Consider the following 13430-nt stretch of genomic DNA (forward strand, 5'->3'; position numbering starts at 1 on the left):
AACCTGATATACTCCACAAATTTATATGATAAAGAAGTTATTTCCCTCCAGACTGGCGTGACTAAGCAAGAATTCATTACCCCTTGCAAGTGACAGATGCAAGGAAAATTTGTGACAACCCCCTTCCATCATCCTCTCAAGGTCAACCTTTCTTTTTTATCCTAATTATCATTCTTCATACACATCAAGATTTAGAGGATAGAATACTCACATTCAAAGGCAGCTGGTGTATTATCTTGGAGAACCTGAGCTATTACCTCCTGCAAGAAGAAGAGATAACAAAATGTGAGACTCATTGCAATCACTTTATTTGTTCTGGTCATATTAGAAGAAAAAAAATCAAAGTGGAATATGAAAATCCATGAAAGTGCTAGCCTTGTTTTGCAAGCTGACCATTTTCTTTTTTGTTACATTTCATGAGAAAAACTTTTTTTGTGTGTATCTTTATAAATCACAAGAACAGAAGCAAAAGTTTTTACTTCACACAATTTCATGTTTGAAAATGAAATATAAACATAATTTGTGACTTTCTGTTTCTTAAAGTTCTTATGATATCCATCACTTATTTTGAACACTTTTAACAGATAAAACAAGCTATAGAAGTTGTTTCATCAATCTAATTATCATGATATCCAATATTATCACATTTAATATTATAGCATAAACATGAATCTATTGTTATTTTGCACAATTAACGAAAACTCAATATTTTGAAACCTTAATAATATGTTACAGAACACTTTTTATTTTGACTTTATGAGGAACAAGTTAAAGTTTAGTCAGTTTTTTAAAAAAAAGGTAAATTAGACTTTGATTTCTGATGAAGACTGAGATGACAAAGCAAAGGCTAAAGCTAACACGTGCACATGTGGGATTATTGAATAAATCATGAATAATTTCTTTACAAAAAAGGGAAAGCAATTAATCAAGAAAAAAAAAAACTTTGTGGGTTATAAAAATATAGTCTAGATCTACCCGGTACTTATTTTCAGTATTATTCGCTCGGTCGTCAATGCACTAAAATCATTTGCATTTAGATCACAGAATGCATGTAGAAGGGGATTCTAGTCATTTAACGATACAGTAAGTCGATACTCCTGTCAGCAACTACTAGAATATCTACATCCTCACTATGCAATGTGGACAAAAGGAATTTAAGAACCCTGTTTTAGAAGCACAAACAGTTGAATATAGATATAGTCTGATTTCTTTCACATGTAACATACTTTCTTCAACGCAACGTAATTTTACTCCAGGTAGAAAGATATGAACTTCATGAAGTATTAAATTTAAATTAGACTAAATTACACTTTGTAAATTTGTGTGGTCAGGTGGTGACTGCGACTGTGGGAAAGATTTCTGCATACGAGTAGTCTAATCTCGATCAACTTTCCATTTTTGCTCTCGAAAGGCGACTGGTTGGACTTAGATAAGGAGGACAGGTCACGCTCGTAGGATACTTATCTGCTATGCATTATGTGCATTCAAACCGACAATTATGATAGTATCGCTACCGGTACCCAAAGCGCATGCAGTCTTATTCACTGCTATTTACTGCTTTCTCTCACACAAATACAAACGTATGGGACCACTGGCTTTCCCGCTGTAGAAGAGGACGACCAACGACCATTGCGCAACCGGTATTGCGACAGTCCCGTCAAAATCGATTCTTCGGGCAGAAAATTCACTTACCAATACTTCTTCGAATGAAAGCTGGCCTAACTGTACCGTCCAATCTACATCTTCCCCGTTTTGGGTCTTTATCCTGATAACAAGTGGTTGGGCAGCCATCATTAACAATCACGGAAGCCGCATCCACTACTAAGTATACAGTAATCGGCATGTATTTCACGCAGGTTAGAGAGCTAGATCAGCTTACACAGCGAGCGTATGCTATATACATCTGTGTATCTAGTCTGTATTTACAGACTCTTTAAATTTCGAGCCAGTCGTGATGATCCGATAGAAATTGTCTTTTTCGTAGACCTACAAGCTACTATGTGTATTGTAATAACTTACTGGATCAATGATTTGGACTGCTGTGTTGTTTCTATTGTTTTGCCTATAAAAGCATCATGCCGTGAGCTGAAGTTTTTAACAAGACACTTGTTTGTGTCTTTGATGGCGGAAGGACTCTACTTGCAAGTGTTTTGAAGGTCTCGTGCAAGAAAAAGAAGAAAAAAAATGTCTTTACTGTGGGTACATACAGTACGTCCTAACAATTAAGGAGACATATCATTTTCCGCTCAGTTTAGTGGACAAAGCAAAAATTCCCTGAGCACCAGAAGAAGACATAGTTTCTTCAAAACGTTACAACAGCAACAAACAATTCCAACTAATCTAGCAAGCAAGCAAATAAACAAACAAGACAACTGTAAATGGACACTGGGATTTTTTTTTTTTTCAACGCCATTGTTTATTCGTCACTCTAGTCGAGGCTAGAATTTCTGACAGCTTGAGCTTTGGTCCACCCTCCCACCCCAGTCCCTTCAAATTTATCCCGCTGCTTGCCAAGTTACACCTCAGCACCACCATCAACACAGACAGTGAAGTAAGAGGTAGTCGACAGAGTGGGACAATGTCAAGGGAGTTACCGCTTGCTTGTGGAGCATGTGGGATGGGAGTGCCAGAAAAAGGTGGGGTGCTCCTCACCTCCCTGGAAGGTTGATAAAGGATGGTACTAGTGATGGTGGTGCGTGATGATGATGATGATGGTGGTGGTGGTGGTGGTAGTGGTGGTTCTTGTTGTTGTTGTTGTTGCATTTACTTGTAGTTTTTGTTGTAATTTTCTCTACAGAAATCAATCTCATTGGAATATCTAGAATGTCATTCCTGCGAGTAGACCTTGATGACCCAAATTAGCAATATGACCCTGTGTGATTATACATCTAGTCATAATTGGAGCGTAATAAAACAAAACATGGACTCGTGGAGAGTTCGCTGAAAGGCGTACGTGGATCTGTCGTCAAGTGGTCGTAAAATGGTTGTCGTCATGTTATTTTCTTTTTCCCAGGGACTAGAAAATGGAAAGATTCGTTGACTGAAAAAATAAGAAAATTCCATTAACCTATAATTGAGAGTCCTCAATGAAAAGGAGTGTTTGAGTTTCTGAGATAAGTTGACATTTCGTATAGTTATGATTTATATGTCATTCGCAAGTGTTATAATTATACATTATTACTAAGTGAAGTCATTAACTGTTCTCTCCCTCAAAAAAAGGAGGAAAAATAGGAAAAGGGTATGCCATATTATTCAAGGAGTCTGGTGTGCATTTCCCAATTTAACTGAAATAATGACTGACTGTTATCCACGGACAGAGATGCGTAATCATGCTGTTTATGTTATTAATTGTTTAATGTTTTTAGGATGCTTACATTGTCAGGAGAACGAACCTGCATCAACTTAATAATCTTCTTCTTACATCAGTGACTGAAAATAAGTGTACGGGGAAATTCCAGCAACCAAATTATATCACATTTCAACAACAACAACAACAACAACAACAACAACAACAACAACAACAACAACAACAACAACAAAAACAACAACAGAACAAACAACTTCTGATTTTTCGAGATGCTATTCTTATGTCTTGCATAATTAGTTAAAAAAAACATGACGACAACCATTATAGCCGATAATATTGTCGACAGACTATATTAAAAGGCATTGAAAGATGGGATATAATGCATGGTTTTCTGTTACTAAGTTTGATATGTTTTGACTTGATTATACGAACGCAGAATAGTATTGTATATATTGAAATTAATTCTGGATACAGATGATATTCTGCAACCCACATCATGCAACTCTACTTTGATTTTGAGTTATAAACGCGAATATGATGTAAAGTGAATGTGCGCACAATACACGAGAAGGAAGCACCAATACAAGGTTTTTGGAAGAGACTTTGCATGATGCACACAGCAACGGGGGCTTAATTGATGACTAATGGTTTAGGTATTACTAGTAGTGTAGTGATTATTGTCCCTGCATCGTGCAGTGGAAGTTGCGGATGGCTCTCCACAAAAAAATAATAATAATAATAATGATAATAAAAATGATAACAAAAATATGTATACATACTGTATATATTTACATGATAATCGAATCTAGATTGGACTCTTCGGTACAGGTGTAACAAATTGCTTGGCCAAAGTGGTGATATTTGCAACATTCATGATGTTGACAGTGTGGATTGATTTGTTCAAATTCTTTCTCTCATTACTGTCATTCTCCTTCTCTTTCTCCTCCTCATCCTCCTCTCTCTTCCCTCTTTCTACATTTTTATCTTTTTATGTACATCCATCTCTGCCCTTTCAAAATTTGAATGACCTCAAGTATAAAAATGAGGATGCAAGTTCACCATTAGAATATCGAACAACTGGAGAATTTGTCATTTTGAATACATTGGAAGAAGAAAGTGAAAACGAAGGCAATGGTATTGTGTGTGTCTGTTGTCTGTCTGTTTGTGTGTTAGATCGATTTGCAATGGATGTCGTTTAATGATACATAATAAAAGTGACTATATAACTTTACGTTTTCATCAATACGCAACTTATAGTAGGCTAGATACTGCATGATTATTACCATACTTGAAAACAAGTGTAAATATTTTATTTAGTTATGTATATAGTTCATCGCGGTGAAAAAACTATTACATGTATTATCGAATAGACAAGATATTTGCATGGTTGCATGAATCGCACCTTTCTGCTTGTGGAGTTTATCTTGAAAATAAGGTCATCTCAAACAGCTTGAGAAATATTTCCTTGTCTCGTAAGCATGTCGTTCACAACGGAAAAGGAGATGCCTTTTAATGCCAGGTATCCCAAATAGAAATTTGATTTTAGCACTAAGAGAGATGGGGGGGGGGGGGGGTAACACTGGTGTTGGATCATGACTGTGAACCCAGTATATGTTACTGTCTAGTTTACGTATCAAAATGCATATTTCTAACTATAAACACAACTAAAACGTCTTTCATCTTCCTACGCATCTTTTTTATGCATCTTTTTTTTTTCTTGCTAAAAATGTAATCAAAGTTTTAGCTGGAATTTCATGTTATGCTACCACGACGTCATTACGTCCGAAAACAAGGTGGACGAAAGAGAGCTACGAGTATTCACTGTGCGCGAAGGGCAACACGATTCTCAACGCACTATTTTCACTCCATTATAAGAGGAGGGATTCAGTCTGTTGTTTAATTTGTGTTATTTTGGGGTTAAGATATTCTCCATATGAATTTTGTATAAAGCGATTATCAGGAAAAATTACACACACACACACACAGACACACAAACATACACATACACACACACACAGACACACACACACACACACACACACACACACACACACACACACACACACACGCACGCACACACAAATATATAGCGAAGGAGAGATGGCAATATCTCCCCCCGGATGGATATATCAACGAGGGTGACGCGAAATACTCCCAAATCCTCTCGAATTCTCGGTTCTTTGCATGAGTATGTCGACGAGGCCCTGTAATCCTTGGAATAAAAGTCTGAGGTAATGTCAATTTACACAAAATCTTCTGACTATACTAGACCTATATACTTGGTAACGATATCACAGGGTTGCATCTGTTCGCCAAATGTCTTTCGTGTAAGTGTCCAAGGAAAAAAAGAAACAGAAAAAAAATATCATATAAAAGCGCATAATGATATTCGAGTCCATTCATATCAATTAAGTTGGAATGTGAACAGCGGGAATAAATATATCGAACTGACGACCCTTAATGACCTCCTGGACATCTATGTCTTTATAAAGTAATCGGACATGGAAAACTTGTGTTCTTAAAAGACGTATAGCGATCGTTCTGCCGCCACTACTGGATTGAACAGGTGCCATAATCAAATAAAAAATAGCGTTATTTGTATATGAACATTGCCATTTACTCACGTAAACATGTTCGACTTGTTAAGATGAAAATGACACGAATCGTTTTTGTATATAGAAAGCCATATTGCGTTATTTATTTGTAGTCGAATGTAGTGCATTTAGTACAATATACATTGGAATGTACTAGTAACGCTGCCATTTGTTGTCGATTTTGGCTCTTCGGGGGCGATTTCTGAGATGGTAGCCTTCTTTGGCATTGACGTGACCTGACCTCCCGTGAATTGATAATGAATGTTTTTAAACTTTACCATCGGATGTATAGTCTAGTGGGATTTCTGAAAAAGGGCTCTCTAAAATGGTGTTAGAGGCATTTTTTAGTAAAAGTTGGGAACCGGTCTCTTTTACCTAATTTGAGTATGCTGAATCCGAAAAATCCGGTTCCCAAGCGAAATTCGCCGATCTTGACCATCTAATTTGCATAAACAAAATGGCTGCCAAGCCACAGAAATTATCATTTTCAGATACGCATTTTCTAGAAATTCTTTGCAAACGAGCTGGAAAAAAGTGATTTGAAATGTTTGTATAGAGAATAGAATTACAAATTTAAGGGATAAACGTTTCTCAGGTGGTAAATAGTATATTTTATTCATAATTATGCAAATTAGGACTGAAATATGCAGATGAATATATTTATATAATCAAATACATTAACACTGGTAGAGTAATTTTGACATTTTTTTTTTCTTGAGAGGCAAATTAAATACTAAATATGAAGACTTTAAGGTTTTGAGGGTTAGGAAAACTTCGGTTCCCAAGCGAAATTCACCGATCTTGACGATCTAATTTGCATAAACAAAATGGCTGCCCAGCCACAGAAATTGTGAGTAACAGACACGCATTTTCTAGATTTTTGTTTTGTTTTGTGAACGACCTGGAAAAAAGTGATTTGAAATCTATGCACATTGAATGGACTTAGCAACTTGAGGGATAAACGTTTCTTAGGTGGTAAATAGTATATTTCTTTCATAATTATGCAAATTCGTACTGAAATATGCAGATAAATATATATTAACACTGGAAGGTTTTTTATGTTTTTTTTTTCTTGAGAGGGAAGGTAAAAACACTAGACATATAGACTTAAAGGTTTTGAGGGTTAGATAAAAACCAGAATCCCTTTTCAGTGGTATCAAAATAAATGCAAATATTGTAATTGGTATCCAAATTATATGTAGGCTTCATGAGTTTTATGTGCATGCAGTTCATTCAATAGCCTATATACCCTGGTAAAATTTTATTTGTTCAAATCCTCTAAAGAGGTCCTTTGGGATTTTTTTTTAAGAATTCAAGTTAGGATCTCCAAGATCTCAAAAGGCGCAGCCAAATTGGCAAATTATCGAAAAGTTTAAGTATTTCAAGTGCGTTTGACTGCAAACTTTCTGCGAAACTTCCCACTACAGCTAGGGATATTTCATTTTGGCTGTCCTCGCCAAACTTCTCGATCTCTTGCCAGTGTGACCGGACAACAAAAGATCGTGAAGACTTCGCGATCTTAAACTTTGCGATCTTTTGCCACTTTTGCCTTATCATGATAAACTTAGATAAGGATGTTAGAATAGCAGTGAGGGAGAATAAATGGGAAAAAGAAAAGACGTGTGGCACACACCTACCTATATTTGATCCTTGTACATCTGTTATAAGAATGTAACTTACTCAACTTCCAAGACAGTTCGAACTCTGAAATTGCCTCGGCCAGTGCAATCTGCGAAATAAGGGGTTTACACCTTCCTGTTCCTTTTTGTTTTAGTTTTAAATTTACGTGGATAACATGCCGCCAGTGATAACCACCAAGTATGATGCATTTCAACTTATTCTTAACTGGACGACGCCACGCTCCTTGTCTGTCTGACTTATGATATATCTCACCAGGTGTGATTCAGATCATAGAAATGACATTCTTAGCAAACAGACCTCTAGCTTTAAGGGCCAATGGGTTGTAAGAACTAAGGAATAATGAATATTCATTAGAAACCATGTTACATACAGAAGATTCCACTTCGTATCAGACGTAAAGAGTTGCCATTTTGCCTCTCTTAATATGCTTTATCAAGTATAGTTTTTGAATATCCACGTTGTCACTTGAATTTCTGCCCAAGAATTAGGATATGGATCTTTTCATGGAGGACCTGGGTTTTCCACCACCTTGCTAACATGAAGTTACTTTTGTTCTCTTGAGACTAACATCGATCCGATAGCTACCTTAAAGAAGCCTTCTTCCGTAGATACAGGAGTTGTTTTTTTTTTCTGCCAGACTGATATTGACAGTAGCACTCTTATTAAAGCAAGTGATCAATGGCTCACAATCATCAAGGATGCTGCTTGTACGAGAAGAAAACTAAAGCGTTCCAAGAATATGGTTGTTATCAGTCGTCTTTATAAGAATAAACTTATATTCGATTCAAAGATGTATCACACAAGCTCGTTTGGCACAAAATATGTTCCGCCATTTTACCGACAAAAGTATCCTGAACGCTCGCGGAAGCAGTTCAACGACTATACTCCTGTCTTTAAAAAAAAACGATAAAAAAGAAGAAAATCCTGCTCACTGTGGCAGACCTGATCTTTCTTCACCAGTAGACAATGGATGGGAACGTTTTGATGTGGTCTACAGCCTGTACAGCTGATATATCTAGCTCCAATCCTGCAAAGTTGCCTTGAGATGATTTCATCTGCATGCGAAAGCAATGCAGAACATTTCGATGCAAATATCACAAATCAGGCCTACGATGTACAGCAGTGTGTGCATGTAAAGCTAGTATCTCACCAACAGAGACATCTCCGCGACGTCTCCAGCCTATTGTCGCAGCAGTCGCGGAGACGTCTCCAACACAAAATGTCTTGCGGTCTCACCAAGGAGACGTCTCTGAGACGAGTTATGGCAGGTGTCAAAATTTTTCAAATATGAGGGAGCCGTTGCAGGATCACCTGACTTGATCTAGGCAGGATGTCAGTACGCAGATGGGTCACGTGGTTTCTAAAGTAGGTCAAACAGCGTCAAATAGAGTCGCGGAGACGTCTCCGCGACCTCTCACCAGTTTTTCTGGTCTCCAGCAGGTCCCGGCGACGTCTCTGAGACGTCTCGGAGACATCGCGGAGACGTCTCAGCAGTCGCGGATATGATTAGTATCCGCGACGTCTCCGCAACTGATGGAGACGTCTCGGAGACGTCGCGAAGACTTCACGAAAAATCGAACATGTTTAAATTTCTTGCGACTGATCGCAGACTCTGTAATTTTCAGGAGAGGTCTCGGAGACGTCGCGGAGACGTCTCTGCAACTAGTATAATCTGGAGTCGCGAACTAGTCGCAAACTAGTTTCAAGCCCGGTGAGATACCCCTTTAGCAATAATGTGATGATGCAAACCTTGTATGAATGTAGATCAATTTAGCTCGATTGTGAAATAGACTTTTCGACTCAGATTATGTTTCTTTTCAGCCAAAATAAGGTGTTGATGACTAGAATTACAAAGTTCATCCTTCGTTTCTGTTTCCGACACTGTCCGAGATAACAGGATTTTTCTTACATTTTTTTTTTTTTGCTTGAGCCTGGAGAGTGGATGAAGAGATAGATAAAAAAAAAATAAGTTATGACGAAATTTATGAAAGCTGCCACTTGATTTTAAATCAAACAGATTGAAAATAACTATAAACCAATTTATCCATTAATGAAAACGCCAAAGTACAGGGAAGGATTAAGTGACCTTGCACTAATCCGAAGAGTAATGTATAGTGTTGTGATTGCCCGGCTGGCGATAACTTTGATGGCAAGACCTTGTTTTTGGTGGTAAATATGCATAGAAAATGGATGAATATTTGCATATACTATTATGCAAATGAGATAATAGATGTGTGTTGTTTAGTAGTTGCAGTCAATTTTTGCATCTCTTATTCACACCAGGAATCATTAACAGGTCTTGATGTTATAACTGTTATGAAACATATTCATATATTGCGGTAGTGCGTTGTATAATCTCGAAACTTCCCTGGTCTACGGCCTCTTGAATATCAATTTACAAGCATATTTCCTTTTAGTGTCATTCAGTTCTCCTTTATTGATTGATTCCAGTACCTGGTTCACTTTGGACTCTGACGACATCATAATATGCAACTTGTTTGCTTGATAACTTAGCTGTATTTTAGTAAGCCAAGGTACATTTTGATAGCAAGACTTTGTTTTAGGGAATATATCCATACAAATGGCCAACTATTTGTATAATTCATTATGCAAATTAGATTATTAGGGTATTTCTAATAGCGGGTTTTTTTTTTGCATCTCTTTATCACAAGAGAATCATCAACTTATGTCTTGATATTATAACTATAATGATTCAGATTCATATATCGCGGCAATGTGTTGTAGAATCTCGAAGCCTGTTGTAGTATAGCCTCTTGCATACCAATTTCATACGTCATTGCAAATATTGTTATTCTTTTTTTTTTATTCTGAATTGGTTGATTCCAGTACTCGATTTTCCTCAGACTCAGATGACACCATGTACAGTTTGCTTGACCGATTGCATATCTATTTTTCACTACGCCAAGGTACATTTTACTAGCAAAACTTTGTTTTAGGGGAAAATATCTTAAAAAAGGAAAAAGTTTGCTTAATTTATTATGCAAATGAGATGCATGTTTTATTTTAATACTTAAAGTTGGTTCTTGTATCTTTTTATCACACTAGGAATCGTGAACCGGTCTTGATACAATGAACTATCATCAGAATTATGATTCAGATCCATATATTGCGGCAATGCGTTTTTTTTTTTTTTTTTTGATTTTCGATTTTCGATGATTTTTTTTTGATTTTTGAGTTTCGATGATTGGAAATAAACTATGATTGAATTGAATTGAATTCAATTGAATTGAATTCAATTGAATTGAATTCAATTGAATTGAATGCGTTGTAGAATCTAGAATCCTGCCAGTTATGTATCCTCTTGTATACCAATTTGCATAGATAATTGCTTAAGTGTAATTCAATTCTTTTGAATTGATTAATTTTGATTCGACTCTGGCGACACCAAGTCCTTTTTGTTTGCCCGATAACTTTTTAAAATGATTAAAAACAGAAGTGAACACGTATTAGGTACTATACATGTGCATATATATGCGGTAATGCATTGCTGTGTCAGCGGCAACTCCTATTTGCATATTTCACTTCTTAATTTGCATATATAAGTGAAAGTTATGAAAAATTGATGACCTAGCTATTGTCTTTGCACCTTAATTACTGAAATCATTACTATTTCCGCATGTCTAGGACCATTTTAGGAAAATTAGATCATCGAAACACCATAGAAAGCAATAAATTGGCGGCCATTTTGTTTATGCAAATCAGATGCTCTTAGACTCGAAATTCCTCTTTGGAACAAGAATTTTTGAATTCAGTGTACTTGATTTATACGAAATAGCCCGGTTCCCGACATGTAGGTACAAACACATAGATACACGGATAGATGAACACGTAGGTACTATACATGTGCATAATATATGCGGTAATGCATTGCTGTATCAGCGGCAACTCCTAATTTGCATATTTCACTTCTTAATTTGCATATGTAAGTGAAAGTTATGAACAATTGATGACCTAGCTATTGTCTTTTCACTTTAATTTCTGAAATTATTACTATTTCTGCATGTCTAGGAACATTTTATGAAAATTAGATCATCGAAACACCTTAAAAAGCAATGAATTGGCGGCCATTTTGTTTATGCAAATTAGATGCTCTTAGACTCAAAATTCTGCTTGGGAACCGGAATTTTTGGATTCAGCGTACTTGAATTATACAAAATAGACCGGTTCCCAACTTTTACTAAAAAATGCCTCTAACAGTCATATTTTCCCCAAATCCCACTAGACTAGTAGGGTTTGCATGACATCTTACAGAGTGCATTGTGGCTGGATTGGGCCGGGTCGGGTGGTGGGATGATCTACATCTATATTTATATGTACAGGGTATGTGTGTTGTGAGTGTGTATGTGTTGGGATGAGGATGTGTGGGGTGTGTGTGTGGAGGGAGGGGGGGGGGGGGAGGGAGGTGTAGTCTGTGTGGAAGTTCAAGTTATGTTTGGGTAAGGTGGATCTTCTCGCCCCCTGATTTGGCTTGTTCCAGTCTCTGCAATGCACACATTTTTTTCAGTTGGAAGGGAGGATGAAACTGTTAATTGATCACTCATTATAGTTTGTTTACTTGTTTGTTTGTTATATTCTCCTTCCCCATCTAGGAATATCGCTCTTGAACAAGATCTGATTTGTATATGGTAACTTAATGTTCTGCCTTTTTTTTTTGTTCTTTTTTACAATTCCTCTACGTTGTTCAGTGATTGCGTTATATTAATCAAGTTGATTGTTGTAAATAGTGTGATTCTGTATAATTTTTCAATAAAACATAAATAAAAAAATGACACGAATCGTGAATAAAGTGATTAATTTCGAACAAAGAGATGCTTCTATATGTGGCTGTGTGACTAAAATCAAAATCGATCCCTCAAGATTCGAAAATCATTTTTTTAATCGACGTCTTCCTGTGAGATCGAATATTTCAACTTGCAGAGCAGATCAATCTTGAAGCATAACAATTATAGTGTCACTTTTTGACAGCTGTTTAGGTTAAATTGGCACACAGACCCCCCCCCCCTCCAGAAAAGCAACAACATAACGAACAGATCTGTTTTCTTATTTTGCCTCTAAGCTATTGACAGGAATTCCATCCATCTCAAGTTCATGCACGACTATTTCACCGATAAATATTTTCCCTGTGTACGTTACATCTAAAATGCTTTTTGGGGGCTATTCCTGAATATCGCCTTTCCTAGGAATTGTCATACTGTGAATATACTTCAATGTACCAAAATTTTCCTGATCATCAACAGACGGCAATACTTACACCCTGATATGACGGTAGTAACTATACTTATATAGGTAAAATCACCTCCCCACGCTTGGAGTTTTACAGAAGGCTTACATTATTTTCAATGCTCGCTGAATGTGATATTGTAACATTTCTTACTTTCTCGTTGGTTTCTTCCAATAGTTTTTAATGAAAATTCAAATATTAACTTTAATCTGTGATTGTGGAATACACACACACACACACACACACACACACACACACACACACACACACACATATATATATATATATATATATATATATATATATATATATATATATATAATCCACATACACCAGAAACCATACAGGTACACTTCCCAAAGCCTAAAACAAGCCCTGAACAAGACGTGTAAGAAGACATGTAAAGGGTCAAAAGCTTAGCAGCAATAAAAGGCAGCAAGTGAACGACTAAAGAAGATCTATTTCATTTTTATTTTATATTCACTCAACCTGACATACACAGGCACACACACACACAAACAACTTGACGTATGCATGTGACACCACACATTTTCAAGTAATACATTCAATAACCATTAAGCATTCTTTTCTTTAGTATTTTATTTCAAAATAAAAAAACAATCGGCATGAGTAAGAATGTGGCACG

At 36.5% G+C, this 13430-nt stretch overlaps 1 protein-coding gene across 1 annotated transcript in view; it reads right to left on the minus strand.

Moving 5' to 3' along the window:
- Nucleotides 1-1810, minus strand: part of LOC139719799 (dual specificity mitogen-activated protein kinase kinase 5-like) — a 34613-nt gene extending 32803 nt beyond the window's left edge. Inside the window, exons 1-2 of the mRNA XM_071631185.1 lie at nucleotides 1693-1810; nucleotides 212-260 (exon numbers count right to left, since the gene is read on the minus strand). Coding sequence (XP_071487286.1) covers nucleotides 212-260; nucleotides 1693-1794 — 151 coding nt within the window. The 5' untranslated portion in view covers nucleotides 1795-1810. The remainder of the gene's footprint in view (nucleotides 1-211; nucleotides 261-1692) is intronic.
- Nucleotides 1811-13430: the final 11620 nt, after the last annotated feature.

This window comes from Diadema antillarum, unplaced genomic scaffold, assembly GCF_040938485.1.
Source record: "Diadema antillarum isolate AM-2024a unplaced genomic scaffold, OU_Dant_1.0 scf00000115, whole genome shotgun sequence".
Taxonomy (NCBI): Eukaryota; Metazoa; Echinodermata; class Echinoidea; order Diadematoida; family Diadematidae; genus Diadema; species Diadema antillarum.